General features: G+C 38.0%; 2 protein-coding genes across 4 annotated transcripts; one reads left to right on the forward strand and one right to left on the reverse strand.

Moving 5' to 3' along the window:
- Positions 1-486: 486 nt before the first annotated feature.
- Positions 487-19,857, forward strand: LOC129718909 (bifunctional glutamate/proline--tRNA ligase). 2 transcript variants are annotated; one of them, XM_055670125.1, is made up of 7 exons: positions 487-661; positions 715-2,112; positions 2,165-2,679; positions 2,742-2,963; positions 15,742-17,295; positions 17,359-17,476; positions 18,177-19,857. In XM_055670125.1, exons 1-7 carry the CDS (start codon positions 619-621, stop codon positions 19,148-19,150), a joined length of 4,824 nt encoding a protein of 1,607 aa, XP_055526100.1. In that variant the 5' UTR covers positions 487-618; the 3' UTR covers positions 19,151-19,857. The 2 variants fall into 2 exon arrangements, with proteins under 2 accessions (XP_055526100.1, XP_055526101.1); XM_055670126.1 differs by having other exon boundaries at positions 15,745-17,295.
- LOC129718910 (NAD-dependent protein deacetylase Sirt2-like) lies at positions 19,363-22,120 on the reverse strand. Of its 2 annotated transcripts, XM_055670127.1 has the most exons (5): positions 21,900-22,120; positions 21,223-21,820; positions 20,681-21,037; positions 20,249-20,628; positions 19,363-20,090 (listed from the first exon to the last, which is right to left on the reverse strand). In XM_055670127.1, exons 2-5 carry the CDS (start codon positions 21,701-21,703, stop codon positions 19,839-19,841), a joined length of 1,470 nt encoding a protein of 489 aa, XP_055526102.1. In that variant the 5' UTR covers positions 21,704-21,820; positions 21,900-22,120; the 3' UTR covers positions 19,363-19,838. The 2 variants fall into 2 exon arrangements, with proteins under 2 accessions (XP_055526102.1, XP_055526103.1); XM_055670128.1 differs by lacking the exon at positions 21,900-22,120 and having other exon boundaries at positions 21,223-21,896.
- Between the last annotated feature and the right edge of the window lie 379 nt (positions 22,121-22,499).

Consider the following 22,499-nt stretch of genomic DNA (forward strand, 5'->3'; position numbering starts at 1 on the left):
GTCTATCTCATTGAAATTGCCGGTGGACAATAACTGACGTTTGATCGATACACGATTGATAAAACTGAATCAACTGCGTGGCAGAGTAAGAAATAGTCGAGTTTTTACGCCAGGCTATGCGAACAATCTGCGAGGAAAAAGCATGTTTTTTCGCATAAACTGTCGTAGTGGTTTTTCTGGATCAATTACACGGGCAGACCCGTAAAACCCATGCGGCCTCTATTCAAACATCAATCTTCATAAAATTGACAGACTATTTTGTTGGAATTGTCTCTCAATATAATTATTTGGGTTAAAATAACAAACACGCGTTTTTCTCGCAATGGTGGTGCTGGTTGTTACGTCAGTTATGTAAACAGGGGCAGTCTAGGCCTTTATTTAAACCTGAGACTCAAACCATCTCCGTACCTTTCCATATTGCATTGATGTAGCGAACAGCGAGGGATAGGAAAAGGCAATGCTAGACATTTTTCGTCTCAATAAAATCCGGCAACACTGATTTGAGCACACGTTTTGATTGGGTTTTAATCAGGACATGGTTAGTTCAACTAAAAAAATTTCAACGGATTAGCTTATTCGGATAGTTTATTTAAAGTAAAAATACTCCGAAGACCAATTATGGCGACAAAAGTAATCTGCAGTTACAATGAACCAGCAATAGGTTAGTATGTCGTTTAGTAACATTCCATTAAAGTGATGCAACTTTTTCTGTAGGCGGATTGATAGTAGCAGAAATGATAAAAAATACAAACCCTCTCGAAATATGCTGGGGCAACGAGACGTCTATTACATTCTCCAACCAAACATTAATTTGTGTAACGAACAATGATGTACTACGGTCACTTGCCCGGGATGCACCGAAGTATCAGCTTTACGGAAAAACCCCAATCGAACGCACCCAAATAGATCATTGGTTGACTTATACTTTGTCGGTAGAGAAGGATCCAGCTGATGAGCTGAAATATCTGAACAAGTGTTTAGCTCCGCTAACATATTTAGTCGCAAACCATTTAACAATAGCGGATTTGGCAGTATTTAATGAAATGTTTAACAGTTATGATGAGTTGGCATTAATCGGAATTCCTGTTCATGTTCAACGCTGGTATGATTTGATTGCTGCACACCCAGCAGTAGTAAGCGTGCTACAGAATTTGCCTAAAAATGCTAAATTTGCTAAAAGAATAGTTCGCGGTGCAAGTAACGAAAAATCTGCTGAAAGGAAGCAAGAGGGAAAATTTGTTGATCTTCCTGGAGCAGAAATGGGAAAAGTTGTAGTTCGTTTTCCACCAGAAGCTTCTGGATATTTACATATTGGGCACGCCAAGGCAGCATTATTAAATCAATACTACCAACAAGCATTTCAGGGAAAGCTGATTATGCGATTTGATGACACAAATCCAGCGAAAGAAAATGTTCATTTTGAAAAAGTTATCTTGGAAGATTTAGAAATGCTTCAAATCAAACCAGATTTGTTTACGCATACGTCTCAATATTTTGATTTGATGTTACAATACTGCGAATGTTTGATGAAAGATGGCAAAGCGTATGTTGATGATACTGAACCAGAACAAATGAAAAAAGAGCGTGAGGAAAGAGTTGTGTCTAAAAATAGGAACAATTCTTTCGAAAAAAATTTGTCTATGTGGAAGGAAATGATAAATGGTACAGAAGCTGGACAGAAATGTTGCGTTCGTGCCAAAATTGATATGTCTTCTGCGAATGGTTGCATGCGTGATCCAACTATTTACCGGTGTAAAAATGAACCTCATCCGCGGACCGGAACAAAATATAAAGTGTACCCAACATACGATTTTGCTTGTCCAATTGTCGATGCAATCGAGAATGTAACTCACACGCTTCGAACAATGGAATATCATGATCGAGATGATCAATTTTATTGGTTTATTGAAGCTTTAGGTTTGCGTCGCCCATACATCTGGGAATATAGCCGACTAAATATGACTAATACGGTGCTATCTAAACGAAAATTAACTTGGTTTGTAGACCAAGGACTAGTAGATGGGTGGGATGATCCTCGATTTCCAACTGTAAGAGGAATACTTCGTCGCGGCATGACGGTTGATGGATTAAAAGAATTTATCATTGCTCAAGGTAATTTTTTTTCTTTTAATGTCAAACGATTATTTTTATCCGTTTTTATCAGGATCTAGTAAGTCGGTCGTTTTCATGGAATGGGATAAAATATGGGCTTTCAACAAAAAAGTTATTGACCCGATTGCACCACGCTACATTGCTCTGGAAAACAAAAATCGTGTAGTCGTAAATGTGTCTGATGCAAATCTAGAAACCGTGAAGGTTCCCGTTCATCCGAAAAATACTGATATTGGTACGAAAACTGTATGGATTGGTCCAAGGATCCTTATTGATTATGCAGATGCGATTGAATTAAAAGAAGGGGAAAATGCTACGTTCATTAATTGGGGAAATATCGCTATCAATAAAGTGCACAAAGATGCGAACGGCAAAATCACGTCCGTTGACGCTAGATTAAATTTGGACAACAAGGATTTCAAAAAAACACTCAAGCTAACCTGGTTGTGTGAGTTGGATTCGTCAATGTATACCCCTACATTCTGTGTTTACTTTGAGCATATCATTAGTAAACCGGTGCTCGGAAAAGATGAAGACTTCAAAAGTTACATTGGACACGAAACCAGGGTATGCATTAAATGTCGGAGGTAATAACATTTCAAAGATATATTTGCGCGTATTTATTTTAGGTCGAAGTTCCAATGTTGGGTGATCCCGAATTGAAAAAAATGAAGAAGGGTGATATTATTCAATTGCAGCGCAGAGGTTTTTTCAAGGTAGACCAAGCATACAAGCCTGCCAGCAGGTTTAGCTCAGCCGAAACACCAATAGTATTGCTTTCAATTCCTGACGGGCACACTAAAGAATCTTTCGTTGGTGTTCCGAAAAAAGCAATAGATGAAGAATTGAAGGTAAGCTAATTTTATCTAGTGTTTACGAGTTCGAATCTAAGGCGTTTTTTTTTCGATTGTGTACTGCGCTGTAATATGTAATTTGGAACCCACTAGTAAAGACATAACTATACTATGATGATTAAAATTAATCAACTTGTACACATATGCTTTTTAACCTTTCCTGTGAAGATAACTTTTACTGAGACTTAAATGAGTTTTGTCATAAGCCAACAACGAACTCGGCGAGCAATTATTCTGCCGCACTTTGACTTATTTCTGAATACTTTAAGGGCACCAAAATTCACAGGATTGATAAAAAAGCTATAATCGTTTTTGGGTAACTATTTTGAGCATTAGGGTAACTTTTTTCACTTTTGTGTCGTTTAACAAGCAAAATTGTAGATTCCAGTGCATCGTGAACTTAGTTTTACTCACAGCACAGGTCTGTGATTCATGAGGGACTGACTCCTCTCTAGATCTGCCAAAGCCAAAGGTGCTTGAATTCTTAATCAAGTATAACAAATACGCAGAAAAATTCTAATTCTTCATGGAAGTTAACCTTTATAGGTGTTTGAGGATGTTTGAAATAAAAAATGTAAAGAAAATCGTTGTCCTATAAAATTGTGTTATATTTTCAATTATACTGAAATGAAACTAAAGATAGTTTCATTCCTCTTTTAATTTCTTGACCATTTTTTTTATGTCTACAAACTACTCACTCTTTCTCTATCTTTCTATAAAAACAAAGACAAAGATTTCTCTCAGTGTATTTTTTCTAATTCTTGTACACCATTTACAACAAAGAGATCATAACGGAAATATACTTCGAATAAGATAGACGCTTGTGTTACTCGTTCTTTACCACCGAGAAAATCACTGTCAGGAACCGTTTTTATTGTCCCTTTTGGGTACATTTTGGTCCTCCAGAACCGGATGTGGACATTTTCGTGGTATTATCGATGGTTTGAGCGAATAATTTTAGAAAAGTGATTACATTTCGATATAAGATTGCATCATCCCTCGCATGAATGCAAAGTCGTTTGAAGACCCGACGCGTCGGGAATTTTATTGATTCGTACCGTGTGCGAAATTCTACGTTGCTGTTAGTTGCATATGACGAGTTTGCCGATTCCTAAATACGTGGAAGTGCAAATTTGAATTAAGAACTGAATGACATGTAAACAAAGAACTAGTGATACATGAAGACGAATTGGTCATTGATTTAGTGAAAATAAATGAATGAAATTAGTGATACCGATCACGAGCCAATCGAGAATAGCTTAGAGACACCGCGGACCAGCGCAAATGTTGTCTCCAGACGAAACCTGCTTGCTGCTTTAACTGGATCTGATATATCAGCATCGAATAGTCAGTCTAACCAGGTATCGAATCAGGACCTGCTCCTTTCTGTTGCGGTACAGAAAAAAGCTTAACAATTGAAGATGGAACAACAGAAATTAGACAAGATGTTAGAGAATCTAATTGATCGTCGAGATTTGATTAAGGAAAAAATGTTACGAATTCACACTTCGCTTGTTGAAGCGACCGAATTTAACATACACTACTTGAATCGGTCCGCCGATGTTACGCTGAATTTGATACCGTACATACACAAATCTGTGGTATTGTTAAAAGATAAGAGAAGATCGATTTAAGGAACGAATATTTATTTTTTGAACAGTTACATGAAAAATTATACGTAAAAATACAGACACTGATTGCAAACGTTCAGCAAAATGATGTTGGGAGAGCCCAACCACCGAATGCTAATGTGTCAGATTCATTAGCTAGGACACAAACGGCAAATACAGTTCCTCATTTACAAGTGCCATTACCCACGTTTGATGGTAAACTAGAAAACTGGTACTCGTTTAAATGTATGTTCCAGACTGTTATGAATCGATATCCAAACGAGTCACCAGTAATTAAACTCTATCATCTCAAGAATTCATTAATTGGAAGCGCAGCTGGAAAAATTGATCAAGATGTTATAAATAATAACAACTACGATTCGGCGTGGAAAATGTTGGAAGACGCGTACGAAGATGAACGTTTAATCATAGACACACACATCGATGCTCTTTTGGATCTGCCGAAGGTTACAAAGGAGAACGGTGAGGAACTGCGAAAATTGTTGGAGGTTTGCGTAAAACATGTTGATGCGTTGAAAAATCGGGATCTTCCGGTGGAAGGTCTGTCGGAAATGATTTTAGTTAACATTATTTTCAAACGTATGGATCGAGAGTCTCGTAAGCTATGGGAATCAACTTTGTCGCGTGAGGAATTACCTGTTTTCAGTAATCTGCTCGATTTCATAAAGGAACGAAGTCGCGTCTTACTGAAGTTAAGTAACCAACCAGCTCAGCAGCAACCAGCGATGAAATCAAAGCAAACGAAAGTTTTCACGCAGACCAACAAGGATAGTTGCGGGTGTTGTTCCGGTGCACACTCAATCTACAGATGTGTTGAGTTTAAAAAGCTCCCGCTGGCAGAACGCTACGAGAAAGTTAAAAAGGGTGGTTTATGTTTCAACTGCCTTCGTCAAGGTCATCGTACAGTAGAATGCAAAATGGAAAGAGTATGTCAGAGTTGCGGTAAGCGTCATCACAGTCTTCTTCATCAACATACCGAGCGTCCTGATGTTACTGCAAAGAGCAGCAATGTTAAACAACCTGATGCCGTTGATCCAGTTCCAAAAGAACAAAAACAAGACGAAGAACAGCGTACAGTCAATTGTTGTATGCAAGTGAAATCATTGATGAAGCAAGTATTTTTGTCTACAGCGCTAGTGCAGGTGTCCGGATCTGGCAATGCTATTATTACCTGTAGAGCATTACTGGATTGCTGTTCAGAATCTAATGTTATTACCGGAAATTTAGCATCGAAGTTAAATATGAAGCCGATGATTGTAAATCCACCGATCGTGATCTGCGGACTAAACAATATGAGAACAACTACGAACAAGGTTATACGAACGAAGGTATCATCCCGAAATGGGGAGTTTTCTCTTCTGCTCGATTTTCTGGTGACACCAAAAATCACTGAACTGCCAACAGGTAAGGTAGAGACGCACTCGTGGCCACTTCCTCCGGCAGTTGAGCTTGCAGATCCGACTTTTAATGATCCCTCTGATGTTGATATGATTATTGGCGCCGAGGTTTATTACGATATACTAAAGAAAGGAAGAATGAAAATAGGAGTGGAATTTCCCACATTGGCTGAGACTGCTTTTGGATGGGTTGTGAGCGGCCCGGTAAAACTAGATCGGCCAGGATATTCGAAAAGAATTTGTCAGTTAAACAGTACCTATGAGGATGTCAATCGTACCCTCTCTCGTTTTTGGGAACTCGAGACATGTTATACAGCTTCAACAATGTCATCAGCAGAGTTAGCTATAGAGAAACATTTGAAACGACACACAGTCGTAGCAAAGATGGTCGCTATATTGTGAGAATACCCTTCAATGAACGAAAGGATCTTTTGGGTGATTCTATGGAAACTGCTAAGCGACGTTTTGAAAAACTTTTGTCAAACCTTTCAAGGAATCCGAAAAAGCGAGAGCAGTATACTAAATTTATGGAAGAATATCTAACGCTTGGTCACATGCAGGAAGTTAATGACAAACTAGCAAAGTGCTATTTTTTACCACATCACTCCGTCTACAAAAGTTCTAGCTTCACGACTAAGTTTAGAGTCGTGTTCGATGCTTCAGCTGCAACTACCACGGGTGTGTCACTTAATGATGCACAGCAAGTAGGTCCAACTGTCCAGAATGATTTGGTTACAATCATATTGCGGTGTTGCACCCAGAGATGCCAGACTTTTTTTTGGCAAGTCTGTATAATCCATAAAAATGTCTGTATAAGTCTGTATACCGCTGCGAAAAAAAGTTACCGATACATTGATACCTAATTATTTGTCGACCTGTCAGATTGTTTTGTTTTATTGCTTGTTTTGATTGTTCTTTTTCGAGTCTATCATAGTTGGTCGATTAATCGATAACTAATTTATCTTTTAAATCTAAGTAACACATAGAAGTAAGAGTCTTTCCCGTGATAAAAATCGTCGTTCGTCGTAATGTAGCTAAACTGATACATGATGGCAGAAGTCTCGCGGTTATAAAAATAGTACCTTCAAGGTTTGGGACATTTTAAGCAATTCTTCAACGTTGGATATTGCTCCGAATAGAACAAACGGTCTTTTCACCAATATAACCTGCATGGCAATCGATCGAGACAATCAGCTGTTTGTTACTGGGGGCGAAACAGGCAGATTAGTGCCCACGGGGCCGATAAAAACCCCGATAGCCTGACTCGATTCCCGTTGTCATGATTTCACTCTCAAAAACGCAAGATTAATATGTTCAGCAAAGTGTTCAGTTCCTAGTTCACTTTTTCCAGCAACGGCTACAGTGACTTTTGGTTTTTGTGTTCGTTTTTTTTGTGTATACTGGTAAAACCATTATGTAGAATATCAGATATCTGTGTAATATCTGTATTATACTAAATGTCTGTATAAAATCTGTAGGCTTATGCGTGTCTGTATCGCAACACAGAAAGTCTGTATAATACAGATTTGTCTGTATATCTGGCATCTCTGGTTGCACCCAACAAATAGCACTAACGGCGGATATCCCGAAGATGTACCGCCAGGTACAAATACACAAGCTGATAGAAAATTTCAACGAATTTTGTGGCTGAACAACAAAGGTGAGACAGCCACGTTTGAATTGTCAACTGTAACATACGGCTGCTCTAGCGCACCGTATCTGGCTACTAGAGCCCTTATGCAACTTGCGGCTGACGAGATGAAAGATTTTCCAAAGGTTGCACGCAGTCAAGTCAAGAAGGATAGTTATATCGACGATTTTTTGACCGGTGCCAGGACGGCTGCTGAAGCAATCGAAATTGTTTGTCAACTGAAGCAAATGCTAAATCGTGGGGGTTTCGTCCTTCATAAATTTTGTTCCAATAGTACAGAAGTTCTGGATGTTATACCGCAGGAGCTTCAGGAAAGACGAGTGGAGTTCGAAAGCTGCGATATCAATGATGCAATTAGAACGTTAGGTTTAATTTGAAACCCTATTGAAGATTATTTTGTGTTCCATGTCTCCCCTCTAGGAAGCCAACACTCGAACCCAACAAAGAGGAAGGTACTCTCTGAAATAGGGAAACCTTTCGATCCACTGGGTTTCCTTGGACCGATTGTAACGTTGGCTAAGCTTACGATGCAGGATTTATGGCGTTTGCAGTTAGAGTGGGACGACGAGCTTCCTGGAGAACAATTGACGATGTGGTTGACTTTTCGTGAGCAGTTGGTGTCGGTTCGGAACATACGAAAAAGGCGATGCATCATTCCATTCGATGCACATCGAGTTGAACTACACGGCTTCTGCGACGCGTCTCGACGAGCTTACGGTGCTTGTTTGTATGTACGAAGTGTGACTGCTGATGGTTCGGTCATTATACGATTGGTTTGCAGCAAGTCTCGCATCGCCCCCTTGAAGCCAGTAACTATATCCAGGCTCGAGCTATGTGGTGCGCGAATATTAGCACAATTGACACAGAAAACAGTGCAAGCATTGAAAATGAACTTCGATAGTATTACTCTTTGGACAGACTCTCAGATAGTTTTGAGTTGGCTGAAAAAGTCCCCAATGTCATTGAATGAGTTTGTACGTAATCGTGTAACTTGTATTCTAGAATTGACACAGAATTATCAGTGGCAGTATGTAAAATCGGAAAACAATCCGGCTGATGCATTGTCAAGAGGCCAGTTTCCCGAACAATTACTAACGAATCAGCTTTGGTGGAGTGGATCACCGGAGCTGTGTAATCTTGGAACACCGAAGCTATACACAGTAAAAATATTAGCTGATGAAGATTTACCTGAAATGCAAGTTACAAAAAGTGTGCTGGCTGCAGTGCAGCAAGAGCCACCGTTTACCTGAAACGTGTTAGTGATTTCAGGCGTTTGCGCCGTGCATGGGCGTACGTGTTGCGATTTATCACAATTATTAGAACAAAATCGAAGCTGGGCGGAACATTTTCGGTAGCAGAGTTGACAGAAGCATCGCACACTATTTATAAGTTGGTGCAACAAGAATCTTTCCAAGACTTACTAAAGGACCTTAATACAGGATCAACGAAGCGAAATAAATTCTCAGGTCTTGTGTGCATGGCGGTAAAGGCCGTGCATTTGGAGTTGGTGACGGACTTGCGAACGGAAACATTTATTGGTGCTCTCCAACGTTTCGTGAGCAGACGGGGTTACCCCAGTGATATTTTTTCCGATAATGGAACGACCTTTGTTGGTGCGAACCATGAACTGGCAGCATTGCGTGAAATGTTTGAGAACCAACAGATGAAAACGAAACTCTACGATTATTGCAGCTCCAATGGCATCAGATGGCACTTCATACCTCCGAGAAGTCCACACTTCAGAGGAATCTGGGAGGCTGGGGTGAAAACAATGAAATATTATCTAAAAAGAGTTGTAGGTGAAACGAAACTAACTTACGAGGAAATGACAACTGTTTTGGCTGAAGTTGAGGCCATAATGAATTCCCGTCCCTTGACACCACTTTCGGACGATCCGAACGATATTGACGCACTTACCCCATCACATTTTTTGATTGGAAGAGTTGGTACGGCTATACCGGAACCATCATATGAAAATGAAAAGGTTGGTAGATTGTCTAGATGGCAACATATCCAACTGATGAGGGATCACTTGTGGAAAAGATGGTCAACCGATTACTTACACAACCTACAAACTCGACAGAAATGGAAGGATGGAGTAGTAAAGATCAAGCTGGGATGCTTAGTATTGCTGCGCGATGAGAATATTCCACCTCAACAGTGGCGTTTATGTCGTATTATTGCAACCAAGCCAGGCAAGGACGGTATTGTCAGGGTTGTATCCGTTAAAACGGCCTACGGCAAATTTGATAGAGCACTAGCGAAGATTTGTCTCTTTCCTATGATTGACTGTAACGAGTCAACGGGGGGAGAATGAACGCAAAAGCGATTAATTACAGTCCACTTTCTCTCAGTGTATTTTTTCTAATTCTTGTACACCATTTACAACAAAGAGATCATAACGGAAATATACTTCGAATAAGATAGACGCTTGTGTTACTCGTTCTTTACCACCGAGAAAATCACTGTCCGGAACCGTTTTTATTGTCTCTTTTGGGTACAAGTATATTCTATCCAATGCGAACATAAACAAATATAAACATTTGTATACAAGTGCATATAAAATTTACCTAAAAATCGAGAGGTTATTAAAAGCATTAATAGCTTCTCGATAACATACAATATTACTGTAAAGCCTTATCAAAAAAGTAAAGCTAGAATAAATATAGTTAAGCTAGAAACATTACTATGCCAGCATGAGGTGCGTTTATTTCAGTTTTACGCATGCACTGAGTACTATTCCAACATGAATAAAACAATAACCTGATATGGAGTGAAAAGGTAACATCCAAAGAAGTAGAACCTTGCAAATGCAAGGGCTTCACAATGACAAAGCAGGAGAGCGGACGTTTCAACTGCAAGGTTGCAGAAGCGGCAGTTATCACATCCGACAATTCCGATGTTCTTTAGGTGATAAAGAGCAGGACAGTGTCCGGTAACAACTCCCGTATAGAGACGTAGCTCACCACGCTTGAGACCGAGAAGCCTCTTGATTATAGCAGGGTTTGCAGAGATAAACTGTTTAGGTCGTTAGTCTAGTTGACTATGCGATACCAAATTGGGGCACAGAATTACTTCCAACCAACCCTACTCCATCAATGAGTACGGGTACCTCGTAATCTATGTACAGCAATCGAAGCCTGTCACAAAAGATAATCAATATGATGGTCGCAGTGGCTCTTTTAGTCCCAATGCCCTTCAGGCATACAAAAAAAAAAACATGAATAGAATGTTGCTTCAAGTCTAATATGAATCTGGACGTACACGCGAATGCCATGCCAGTGGTGAAGCGTGGATGATATTGGACAACTTCAGATCGACTTGAACTGTCCTACAGTACGGTCGCATTTTACCAACAGCTCGAGGCTAAGTCTTAGACTACCGAGAGTTATTAAAATTTTGCTTTTCGCTTTCAACAGGCAATCTTTTTAAAAGACTACCTGTTGAAACGCAAAGTAATAAATTTGTTTTTTAACGTCAATGAGTGTTTAGTGAGTAAATTTGGTTTGAGATATTTCTACTTAAATTCTATAGTGAAGTGAAAGTGTAGTGAAGTTTTCCAGTTATGCCTGGAAAAAATGAAAAAGCTCGCTTTGATGCGGCTTCAAGGAAACGTGAGGCATCTCCTCCAAGTGACACTGAAATTTCGACTAACAGGTATGATATTCTTTCTTCCGTTGGGGATCAAGAAATCCAAACTTCTCATACTGAGCATAAAGCCGTTATGAAGAAGGTTAAAGTTCCACCTATTGTGGTATTTGTAGCAAATTTAAAAGCATTTCGATCAGAACTTTCATCATTTCTGTCGGATGTGAAAGTTAATTTTCAAATTGGCCGCAAAGGCTAAATTCGTATTTTGGCCGAATCTCTTGATGGCCATAAACATCTTTTACAGTATTTGACTGAAAAGATGTATAAATTTTATTCTTTTGATGCCAAAAACGAGAGACCGTTTAAGGCTGTTTTGAAAGGTCTTTCAAATGACCAAACTATTGAGGAAATCAAAGATTGTTTGTCAGAATCACTTGGTTTTGCCCCCAACCAAGTAATTTTGATGAAACGAAAGGCAAATGCCAAAATTAATCAAACTGGAATACACCAGGAAAATTACTTAGTACATTTTGATCGTACCAAAGTAAATAATTTGAAATGTTTGGAAAAAGCACGTGTTTTATTTAACGTGCGAATAAAGTGGGAAAATTTCAAGAGACATGGAGAAATCCATAATCTTACTCAATGTCGGAATTGTCAAGCCTATGTGCATGGAACTCGAAACTGCCATATGGCTGCAAAATGTATGATTTATGGTGACACTAGTCACACGAAAGATATCTGCCCCGTGAAAGAGATCACTAATAGTTTCAAATGTGTAAATTGTGCGGGAAATCACAAATCTAATTTCTTTAATTGTCCTGTAAGGTCAAAAATTATTGCTTCCAGACAACGTAGGAATTCTAAGCAACCTGTTGTCAATGTGGGTATACAAAAGACATTCAATACTGTTCAGGCATCACCAGCACTTTCATTAGCAGGTGTGTCTGTAGGTAATAATTTAAATTCAGCTAACAAATTTCAGACAACAAATCCTTTTCAGGCAACACCAGACTGTTCATATGCCAGTGTCCTTACAGGTAATATTTCAAATTCAAACAGTAACAAACCATTCGTGTTTGGTGCTGAAAAGTCAGCCAGTATTGATTTAGGTAATCCAACTCCCGAAAAGATTGAATACCTACAACAATCCATGCTGCAGCTAATGTCCGTTTTGTTGAACTGTAACTCGATGTACGAGGCTGTTCAAGAAGGTATAAAATTTACAACTAATATTGTTATGAAATTGAAATTCAGCAATGATTTTAAATAATGCTGTAAATTTTCTAAATTGGAATGCTCGCTCTTTAAAAGCGAAAGAGGATGAATTTTTCAATTTTTTAACAGTCCACGATGTGCATATTGCAGTTGTGATTGAAACGCTTTTAAAGCCAAATATTAAACTAAAAAAGAACCCAAATTACATAGTTCATAGGTTTGATAGAATTGATGTTGCCGGTGGTGGAGTTGCAATAGTTATCCACCATCGAATAAAACATCGTGTTTTACCCCATCTTGAAACCAAAGTTATCGAGAGTTTGGGAATTGAAATTGAAACAAGTATTGGCATTTTATTTATAGCCGCAGTGTATTTGCCTTTTCAATGCACTGGTGAGCGAAAAAAATATTTCAAGGGAGATTTGCAAAAACTCACAAGAAATAAATCTAAATTTTTAATCATCGGTGATTTTAATGCGAAACATCGATCTTGGAATAATGCTCAAAACAATTCCAATGGAAAAATATTGTTTAATGATTGCTCGGCTGGATTTTATTCAGTTTTATTTCCAAATGGTCCTACATGTTATTCTTCTATTAGGAATCCATCTACAATTGATCTGGTACTAACAAATCAAAGTCATTCATGCAGTGATTTATTAACTCATGCTGACTTTGATTCTGATCATCTTCCCATAACATTTTCTATTTCCCATGAAACTATTTTAAATCCCACTAGATCTGTGTTAAATTATCACAAGACTAATTGGGATAGATATCGTTCTACGATCGAAGAAAATTTGAATGATGATATTATTTTACAAAATAGTGCTGACATTGACAGAGCATTAGAAAATTTTAGCAGCTTAATACTCAATGCCCGGAATTTATCAGTTCCTAAGGCTCGAGTGAAATTTAATGCACCAATTATTGACAGTGAACTTCAACTTCTTATACGTTTGAAGAACATACGGAGACGTCAATACCAAAGATCTCGTGATCCTGCTTTGAAAATTATTTTTCAAGAATTACAAAAGGAAATTAAACATAGATTCACTCTCTTGCGAAATGAGAGTTTCATGAGAGAAGTTGAACAACTAAAACCTCATTCAAAACCTTACTGGAAGCTTTCGAAGGTTCTTAAGAAACCTTCGAAGCCCATTCCAGTCCTTAAAGATGGTGATTGCATTTTTCTAACGAATGAACAAAAATCTCAAAAACTTGCTCAGCAGTTTGAGAGTGTTCATAACTCCAATTTGAACGTAGTAAGTCCTATTGAAAATGAAGTAAACCAAAAGTATGATCAGATCACCACCCAAGAATTTCTTTCTGAAGAGGTATTGGAAACAAACTTGAATGAGGTGCGAACTATTCTCAAAAAATTCAAAAACATGAAAGCACCAGAAGATGATGGGATTTTCTATATCCTCATAAAAAGACTTCCCGAAAACTCTTTAAATTTCTTGGTAAAAATTTTTAACAGATGCTTTGCATTGGCACATTTTCCTACGAAATGGAAAAATGCCAAAGTCACTCCAATTTTAAAACCCGAAAAGAATCCAGCTGAGGCATCAAGTTATCGACCAATTAGTTTACTTTCCTCTATTAGCAAACTTTTTGAAAGAATAATTCTTAATAGAATGATAACACATATTGATGAGAACTCAATTTTTGCAAATGAGCAGTTTGGTTTTCGCCATGTGCATTCCACTACTCATCAGTTACTTAGAGTAACAAATATGATTCGAACTAATAAATCTGAAGGCTATTCGACTGGAGCTGCTCTTCTAGACATAGAAAAGGCATTCGACAGTGTTTGGCATAAAGGTTTAATAGCTAAAATGTCAAATTTCAGTTTTCCGCTTTACCTTACAAAAATGATACAAAGTTATTTAACTGACCGCACTCTTCAGGTTAACTATCTAAATGGTAAATCTGATAGATTGCCTGTTAGAGCTGGTGTGCCTCAGGGGAGTATTTTGGGTCCAATCTTATATAACATTTTTACTTCTGATCTTCCTGATTTACCACCAGGTTGTGAGAAATCTCTGTTTTGTGACGATACAAGCATTTCCGCAAAAGGAAAAAGCCTTCGAGTTATATGCAGTCGGCTACAAAAAAGTTTAGATATATTTTCTTCATACTTGCAGAAATGAAAGATTTCCCCTAATGCTTCTAAAACACAGTTGATTATTTTTCCTCATAAGCCAAGAGTTTCATTTCTCAAACCCACCCATAAGCACGTTATTAAGATGAACGGTGTGGTCTAAAATTGGTCTGATCAAGTTAAATACTTAGGGCCAATTTATGATAAGAATCTTACTTTCATGGAGCACATTGAAAATATCCAGTCAAAGTGCAATAAGTATATCAAATGTTTATATCCTCTTATCAACAGGAATTCTAGACTTTGTCTCAAGAATAAACTGTTAATTTACAAACAAGTTTTTAGGCCAGCAATGTTATATGCAGTACCCATCTGGACAAGTTGTTGTACAACCAGGAAGAAGACACTTCAAAGGATTCAGAATAAACTTTTGAAAATGATTTTGAAGCGTCCTCCCTGGTTTAGCACGAACGAGCTACATAGGCTCACTAATGTAGAAACATTAGAAAATATGTCAAGCCAAATTATCAACAAATTCCGACAAAAATCGTTGCAATCCTCAATTGCAACGATTAGCTCACTTTATAGTCAGTAAGATAGTTTTAAGTTTATTTTAAGTTTCGTTTTATTCCTTTTTTTTTTCTCTTGACAAGTAGGTTTAATAATTTTCCTACAATTACATTAACTTAACTGCGAAAGCTAATAACATTCAATAATATAAAAAAGCGTACAAATATATATATATATATATATATATATATATATATATATATATATATATATATATATATATATATATATATATATATATATAATAGTGTTGAAATGTCACCATTTGTGGCAGAACACACAATATTAATTCTGAATAGATATTAGTACATAAATAAATCATTACAAACATTCCCCCCTCCCCTATATAAAAAAAAAAATATTGGACGACTTGATGGACTTGATGCGTACAAGGCTGCTAACTTGTGTAAGAGTTGCATGAAAATCGACATAGCGTTAGCGTTAGTATATGATGAGGTTAGCTATAGTTGCTTACGCGGCAAGTGAAAGTGCACAATATTCAGCACATTGAGTTGGTCTTTATAGTGTTGGGCTAGATCTCAATTCTAGATCTAGATCTCAATCTAATATCTGACAATTATTTATTAAAATGTGTTTTTTTTTTCACTAGCAGAAACAGATATCTGTAAAGAAGGCTTCTTATGAACCAGAAAATACGTGTGACACCAACAATAGCATTCTGCTTCAGGGCGATAAAGTGCGAAAGCTTAAAGCAGACCAAGCCCCTAAACGTGAAATTGAAGCTGCAGTTAAAGTCTTACTCGAGCTCAAAACAAAATTCAAGGAAGAAACAGGCCAAGAGTGGAAGCCTATACCTATTTCAACAGTTGAAAGTCTGGAAACCATCAATGCAAACATATCCAAGCAAGGCGATATAGTGCGTGAGTTAAAAGCTGCAAAGGCTAGTAAATCTACTATTGATGAAGCAGTCAAAATATTGTTAGATTTGAAAGCAGCGTATAAGGCTTCTGCTGGCAAGGATTGGAAACCGGAAACTTTCCTTATTAAAGCTGATACAACATCTGCTGCTTCATTGAGCGAGTCAATTATAAAACAAGGAAATTTGATCCGGGATTTAAAAGCTAAACAAGCTGAAAAGTCGAAGATTGAAGCGAACGTAAAAGTGTTGTTGGATTTAAAATCAAAATACAAAACTATAACTGGTCAGGATTGGTCACCGCCTGCAACCCAAAACAAAATTGTAAAAACACAAGTGCAGTCAGGCCCATCAAACCGTCAGGAATCAGAACTATTGAATCAAATTACTGTTGTTGGAGAAAAAATTCGTGTATTGAAAGCTCAAAAGGCAAACAAACCATCAATTGACGAGGAGGTAAAAGTTTTACTACAACTCAAATCTTCTTACAAAGCACTTACTGGAAAAGACTGGAAACCTGATGCAACAGTCACTAGTAGGGTTGCAACAAACGAGAAGGAAAATATGGCACCAACAAACATTGACACTTTGGCACAAGAAAAAGACGCTTTAACGAACAAAATTAATGCTCAGGGAGAAGAAGTGAGAAAATTAAAGGCTTCCGGGCTGTCTAAAGAACAAGTAGACGCTGCAGTTAAGATGTTGCTAGATTTAAAGGCAGAGTACAAAGAAATAACCGGAACAGAATTTCCGACCGCAGGTCGAAAAAAACAACCTGCACCTAAAAAGGCTGCACAAAAGAATGAGAAAGTCAAACCAGAACCTCCTTTAAAACAAAAAGATTGTGAATGTGGACCAAAAAAGCTAACACGTCTTGGATTGGAGGCTACCAAGGAGGACAACCTGTCCGACTGGTATTCGCAGGTAATAACTAAGGGCGAAATGATTGAATATTATGATGTATCTGGTTGCTACATACTGCGGCATTGGTCGTTTGCTGTTTGGAAAGCTATCAAAGCTTGGTTCGATAGTGAAATCACTAAAATGGGTGTCAAGGAATGCTATTTTCCCATATTTGTTTCTCGTGCTGCGTTGGAACGAGAAAAAACACATATCGCTGACTTTGCTCCCGAAGTTGCATGGGTAACCAAGAGTGGAGATTCTGAGCTGGCCGAGCCAATTGCAGTACGTCCGACTTCAGAAACCGTCATGTATCCAGCGTATGCTAAGTGGATCCAATCATACCGTGATTTGCCGATTCGTTTGAATCAATGGAACAATGTCGTGGTAAGTACATGGAGAAGGATGTTTATCTCGTTGGTACAAATTTATGCTTTTTAATCCTGCTAGAGATGGGAATTCAAACACCCGCAACCATTTTTGCGTACGCGTGAGTTTCTATGGCAGGAGGGTCATACAGCATTTGCCACTAAACCAGAAGCTGAGGAAGAAGTATTGCAGATTTTAGGTATGTTTTTTTAAATATATAGATTTTTTAATATAGACATACCACATACGGACGAGTGAATTTAATATTTAATTTAACTTAAACGGCATAAATAGACCACTATTAAGAGTACGAAGCGAGCAACTCGCCTTGTCAGCAGTCACTGACGAGGCGAGCAAAATAGCGCAGCTGAGTGCCAGATGAGTTACTCGCAGCGTTGCCAGGTCATTTTTTCAAAAATCTGGAAAAGGCAAAATAAAAATCTGGAAAAAATCTAGCAGTCATTTTGTGGGGTGAAAGGTTAATTTTTCGAAAAAAAAGTCGGGGTACGCAAAATTAGAGGTGACAAAATTGCAAAATTTCGCACCAAAATTGAAGTGATGACCTTTTTGCGGAACAGAGAAAATAAAATCTGGATAAAATCTGGATCATCCATGAAAAATCTGGATAATTGGACATCAAAGCTGTCTACCTGGATACATGTTCAAAAATCTGGATAATCCAGCTAAATCTGAATACCTGGCAACGCTGGTTACTCGTCTAAAATCCAGCCGACCCGCCATTTGCATTGCCAAAATTGGTCAAACGAGTACCTCGCCGCTCGCCCCGACTTTTGTAATAGGCGTCATAAACTCACGGGTTGTTGAGCTCTTACTTGAATATCTTTCCAAACAATGTTCTATACTGCTGCAATAAATCTTTATTTTTTGTGTTATTTCAGATCTTTATGCAAAGGTGTACACAGATTTACTAGCCATACCAGTCGTGAAAGGACGCAAAACAGAAAAAGAAAAATTCGCTGGTGGAGACTATACGACCACGGTGGAGGCCTACATATCTGCATCCGGTCGCGCAATCCAAGGAGCTACCAGCCACTGTTTAGGTCAAAACTTCTCCAAAATGTTTGATATTGTTTATGAGCATCCAGAGACAAAAGAAAAGGAATATGTATATCAAAATTCATGGGGTTTGACAACGCGTACAATCGGGGTAATGATAATGGTACATGCTGACAATCAAGGGTTGGTGCTTCCGCCTCGTGTAGCATGCATTCAGACTATTATTGTTCCATGTGGTATTACTGCAAGCACAACGAATGACGAAAGAAAAGAGCTTCACGATAGTTGCAAAGAGCTGGAATTGACGTTAGCAGCAGCAGGAGTGCGTTGCGAAGGTGATTACAGAGACAATTATTCACCGGGTTGGAAATATAATCATTGGGAATTAAAGGGTGTTCCAATTAGAGTGGAATTGGGATTCAAGGATTTAAAAAATCAGCAGTTTGTAGCTGTTCGACGTGACACTGGTGAAAAAATGACCATCACGAGAAATAACGCAGTCAATGATATAAAAGCTCTTTTGAAAACAATCCATACTAGTATGTACAAGCGAGCAGAAAAGAATTTACAGGACCACTTAAAAGTTACAAAGCAATGGGATGAGTTTCTTCAGTTTTTGGAAACAAAAAATATTATTATGAGTCCATTTTGCGGTGAAACTCCTTGTGAAGATAACATAAAATCGGATAGTGCACGAGACGATGCAGAAGCTGAACCCGGAGCTCCTTCAATGGGTGCAAAATCACTGTGCATTCCATTCGAGCAACCAGCAAATATTCATAGTGACGAAAAATGTATTCATCCAGCTTGTGGACGAAAGGCTAAATTTTATTGTCTCTTTGGCAGAAGTTATTAACAATGGAAATGATAGGAATTTTCATTTGCATGTTTTTGAGCGAAATGCCACTAAAACAATAATACGTCTCACAAAAGGCTTTGCGACCTCATGTTTGTTTGGACGGCTTTTTTGTTACTTATCGTTTTTATATGTACAACCCAGCGTGCAACCAGTTGTTTTAGTATCAAAGGAGAGTGTCAAAAACTAAAGTTGCAGTAAAAAACCAGTGGTGAATTTCATTCAGATTTATTTGCCCAAAGCTGATCGCAACATATTTACCCTAAACTTATATTTTTCAGTCCTGTTTTAGTTTCTATTCACAATTCCTAATAAAGACTAAATGTGAAAAACCATGAAGATAATTCAATAAGTGTACTTTAATTATAAAATATATACTCGCGAAGCGTTACCTAAACACCTACGGTTAACCTAAGAACACTAGTTCAATATTTCATAATTTCATTACGTGCTTTTGACTGAACTAGTACCATTAACCAATTTACTTCTGGTTGAATAACAACCTTTGTGAATCATGTCAAAAACACAAATGTTTGTTTTTAGCAATCGGGCTATGAAAATCGTAAACTTTTTCCTTGTGAAAAACCTACCACATCGATTTTTTTATTTTACAGTAGTCATATTTCTAAAACATAAAAATATCCTCCGGTTTGCAAAATATTCGCATGTCCAAATAAATGTTATTATTTCACTTGCATTCATCCACAGTTTCGGGAATATTCTTTTCATCCACAGTTCTATCAGTTTCTGTGTTTTGCCGCGAATCTGTTGCAGAACTAGAATTTGAGTCATTATCTCCTTCACTGTTAGCTATTTTGTTTTCCAGTTTTTGTTTTGATTCGTGAACCTTGAAATCGGCATCAGGTAAACTTGGCATTGTTTCCTCTCGAACCACTTCCAACTTGGAATATTCAGTCGCAATCATTTGACGAAGCTCGTCCTAAAAAAATAACATAGATGATTGGTGTGTTTGTTTTGATGTGTTATGCAGAAACAGTGCATATTTTTATGGTTGCGATACGAAATATTGTCAGGGAACGAAATCCAATAGAATAGAATGACGAGAACACTGAAATACCTGACGAAAAATTAACTTACCCCCAACCCTAGCTTGTCAGCTAAGAAAAAGCAACCGTCATCGCAGTTTCCAGTCCACGCAACATCACGACGATTGCCCGGCAAATCAAAACATAATCCCTCACCAAACATCATTGCACGAAACAGGCCATATCCTCCACCGCCTACCTTGTCCCTGTTTATCAACAATCGTACGCAATCATCATTTACATATTCCACCAGAGAAGCGAAAGGTTGTACAGTCAAAGATGTTCCCATAATAATGAGAAGGTCACACTCGGCAAAGTCTTTATGCGGTAGCACATGAAAACTTTCAGGTAATCCTTCCCCGAAGAAAACAATATCCGGCTTTATAACTCCCCCACAGGTGCACGTTGGTATCTCATCCGAAAATATTTTATCTGCAATATAAATGTGTATATTTCCATAACTTTAGACTCACTGTCTACATACCTTTCACAAATTCTAAAGTGTATGCAGCTTTACACTGCAAGCAATGATTCGTAAAAAAAGTTCCGTGCGCTTCTACTAACTTCTCCGCGCTTATTCCAGCTATTCGTTCTAAAGTATCTATGTTTTGCGTATAATGACGAACCAACAATCCTTTGTTTTCGAGTAACTTCACAAAATAATGTGACGGAGTCGGTTTAAACGTACCCGGATACAGTTCTTTAGCTAATTGAAAAAATGGTTTCGGGTTTTGGTAGAAGTATTCTAGTTCAAAGATCGCCTGCGGGTATGGTAGGTTGTACTTTAGGAGATTATTGTATAAACCGGTGTCTGGCGATCGAAAATCAGGTATTCCTGCAGCTAAAAACGGATAGTTTTTTTTTACATAAGTATCTTTGCAGAATTTATTTGAAAAGAAAAATCAAACATACATTTAGTTTTACTATTAAGTCATGTACAAAATTTAAAATCGTTTTAATCGTACTCATCAACTAATCCAAAGCCTTCTAAGCTTCAGGTGATGTGTAAAATAAAAAAAGACTTACAGGTTGATATACCCGCTCCAACCATTGTTACAATTTTTTTGAATCCACCGTTCCGCCAATGCTTAAGGACACCTTCAATATCGACCGTATCCAAAACTTTACGTCTCGGAGTACTATCTTTATCATCATTGTTATCGGAAGTATAGAAACCTAGTTTATCTGATAAATACCGTCGAATCCCTTCGATACTTATAGTGTCGGAACCAAATCCACCTCCTCCTTCACTATGATAATGATCTTCATCTTCACTATCGTCGAATTGCGAGAAATCAGGTGTTAGCTTCGCCGATGGAGCTGAGTTAACATTAATTCCGTGACTGTTCTCAGCAGCTACTACATCAAGATTTGGTAACTTTCCAGGTTTCAAAACATTTCCATCTACTGGAAACTCATTTGATACCCTTTCCGGCTTTATAGTGTTAACATCAATTTTAGAACACTCTCCAATACTCGCATTCAACATTGGGTTATCGGCTGACATTTTTTTATATATTAGCCTGAGCAAAAGATGGTGCAAAGGCTTTTTCCTAAATATTGTTGAAAATTTTAGTTCCAGATTGATTTGCGACAGTTGCTCCAAAAAAGATATTATTGACCTCTAAAACGACAAGCAACACCACAGTTTAACAGAGTTCAACAGAAAACAAATAGCGAATTTCTTCATTCCACCAGCTCACCTCGTTTTGACCTGGAAGCGCACTAACTGCTGTCAAAACCCTTCTTTATTCGGGTTATTCGCGTTGAAAGAGATTTTGAAGGCTGTTCGCACCTAAGTGAACAGTCATATGTAATTGTCAGAATGTGCGTGATGACAAAAGCAAAAATATTTCCTTCCTTTTTTTTCGCATGCAAAAACCAAACAAATTTCAGCAACACCGTCAACGCAAATTCGCTCGATTTTGACTAGCGAACCTATACATTAGAGAAATGACAAGACACTCACCGTTAAGGCAACTGTCAACATCAGAACAGATAACGGCAATGCAAAATGATACAACTCGCCCGTTTTGATGTTGACAGTTGCCTTAACGGTGAGTGTCTTGTCATTTCTCTAATGTATAGGTTCGCTAATTTTGACCCAGTTTTGACCTGCCGTGCTGCCCGAAGCGCACTTTAAAATTTGTCAGCTTCAACCCTAAGAGAAGAGTGGCCAAGATGTTACCCGGTTTGCTTCAGTTTTTTTGCTCCAAATGTGATTGGCTGATTTTGACAGCACGCGTGTGTGACAATATTCCAAATGGGTTCAGTTTGCCGTGTTGCTAAACAGCTGGTGTTTG

Source organism: Wyeomyia smithii, chromosome 1 (genome assembly GCF_029784165.1).
Source record: "Wyeomyia smithii strain HCP4-BCI-WySm-NY-G18 chromosome 1, ASM2978416v1, whole genome shotgun sequence".
NCBI lineage: Eukaryota > Metazoa > Arthropoda > Insecta > Diptera > Culicidae > Wyeomyia > Wyeomyia smithii.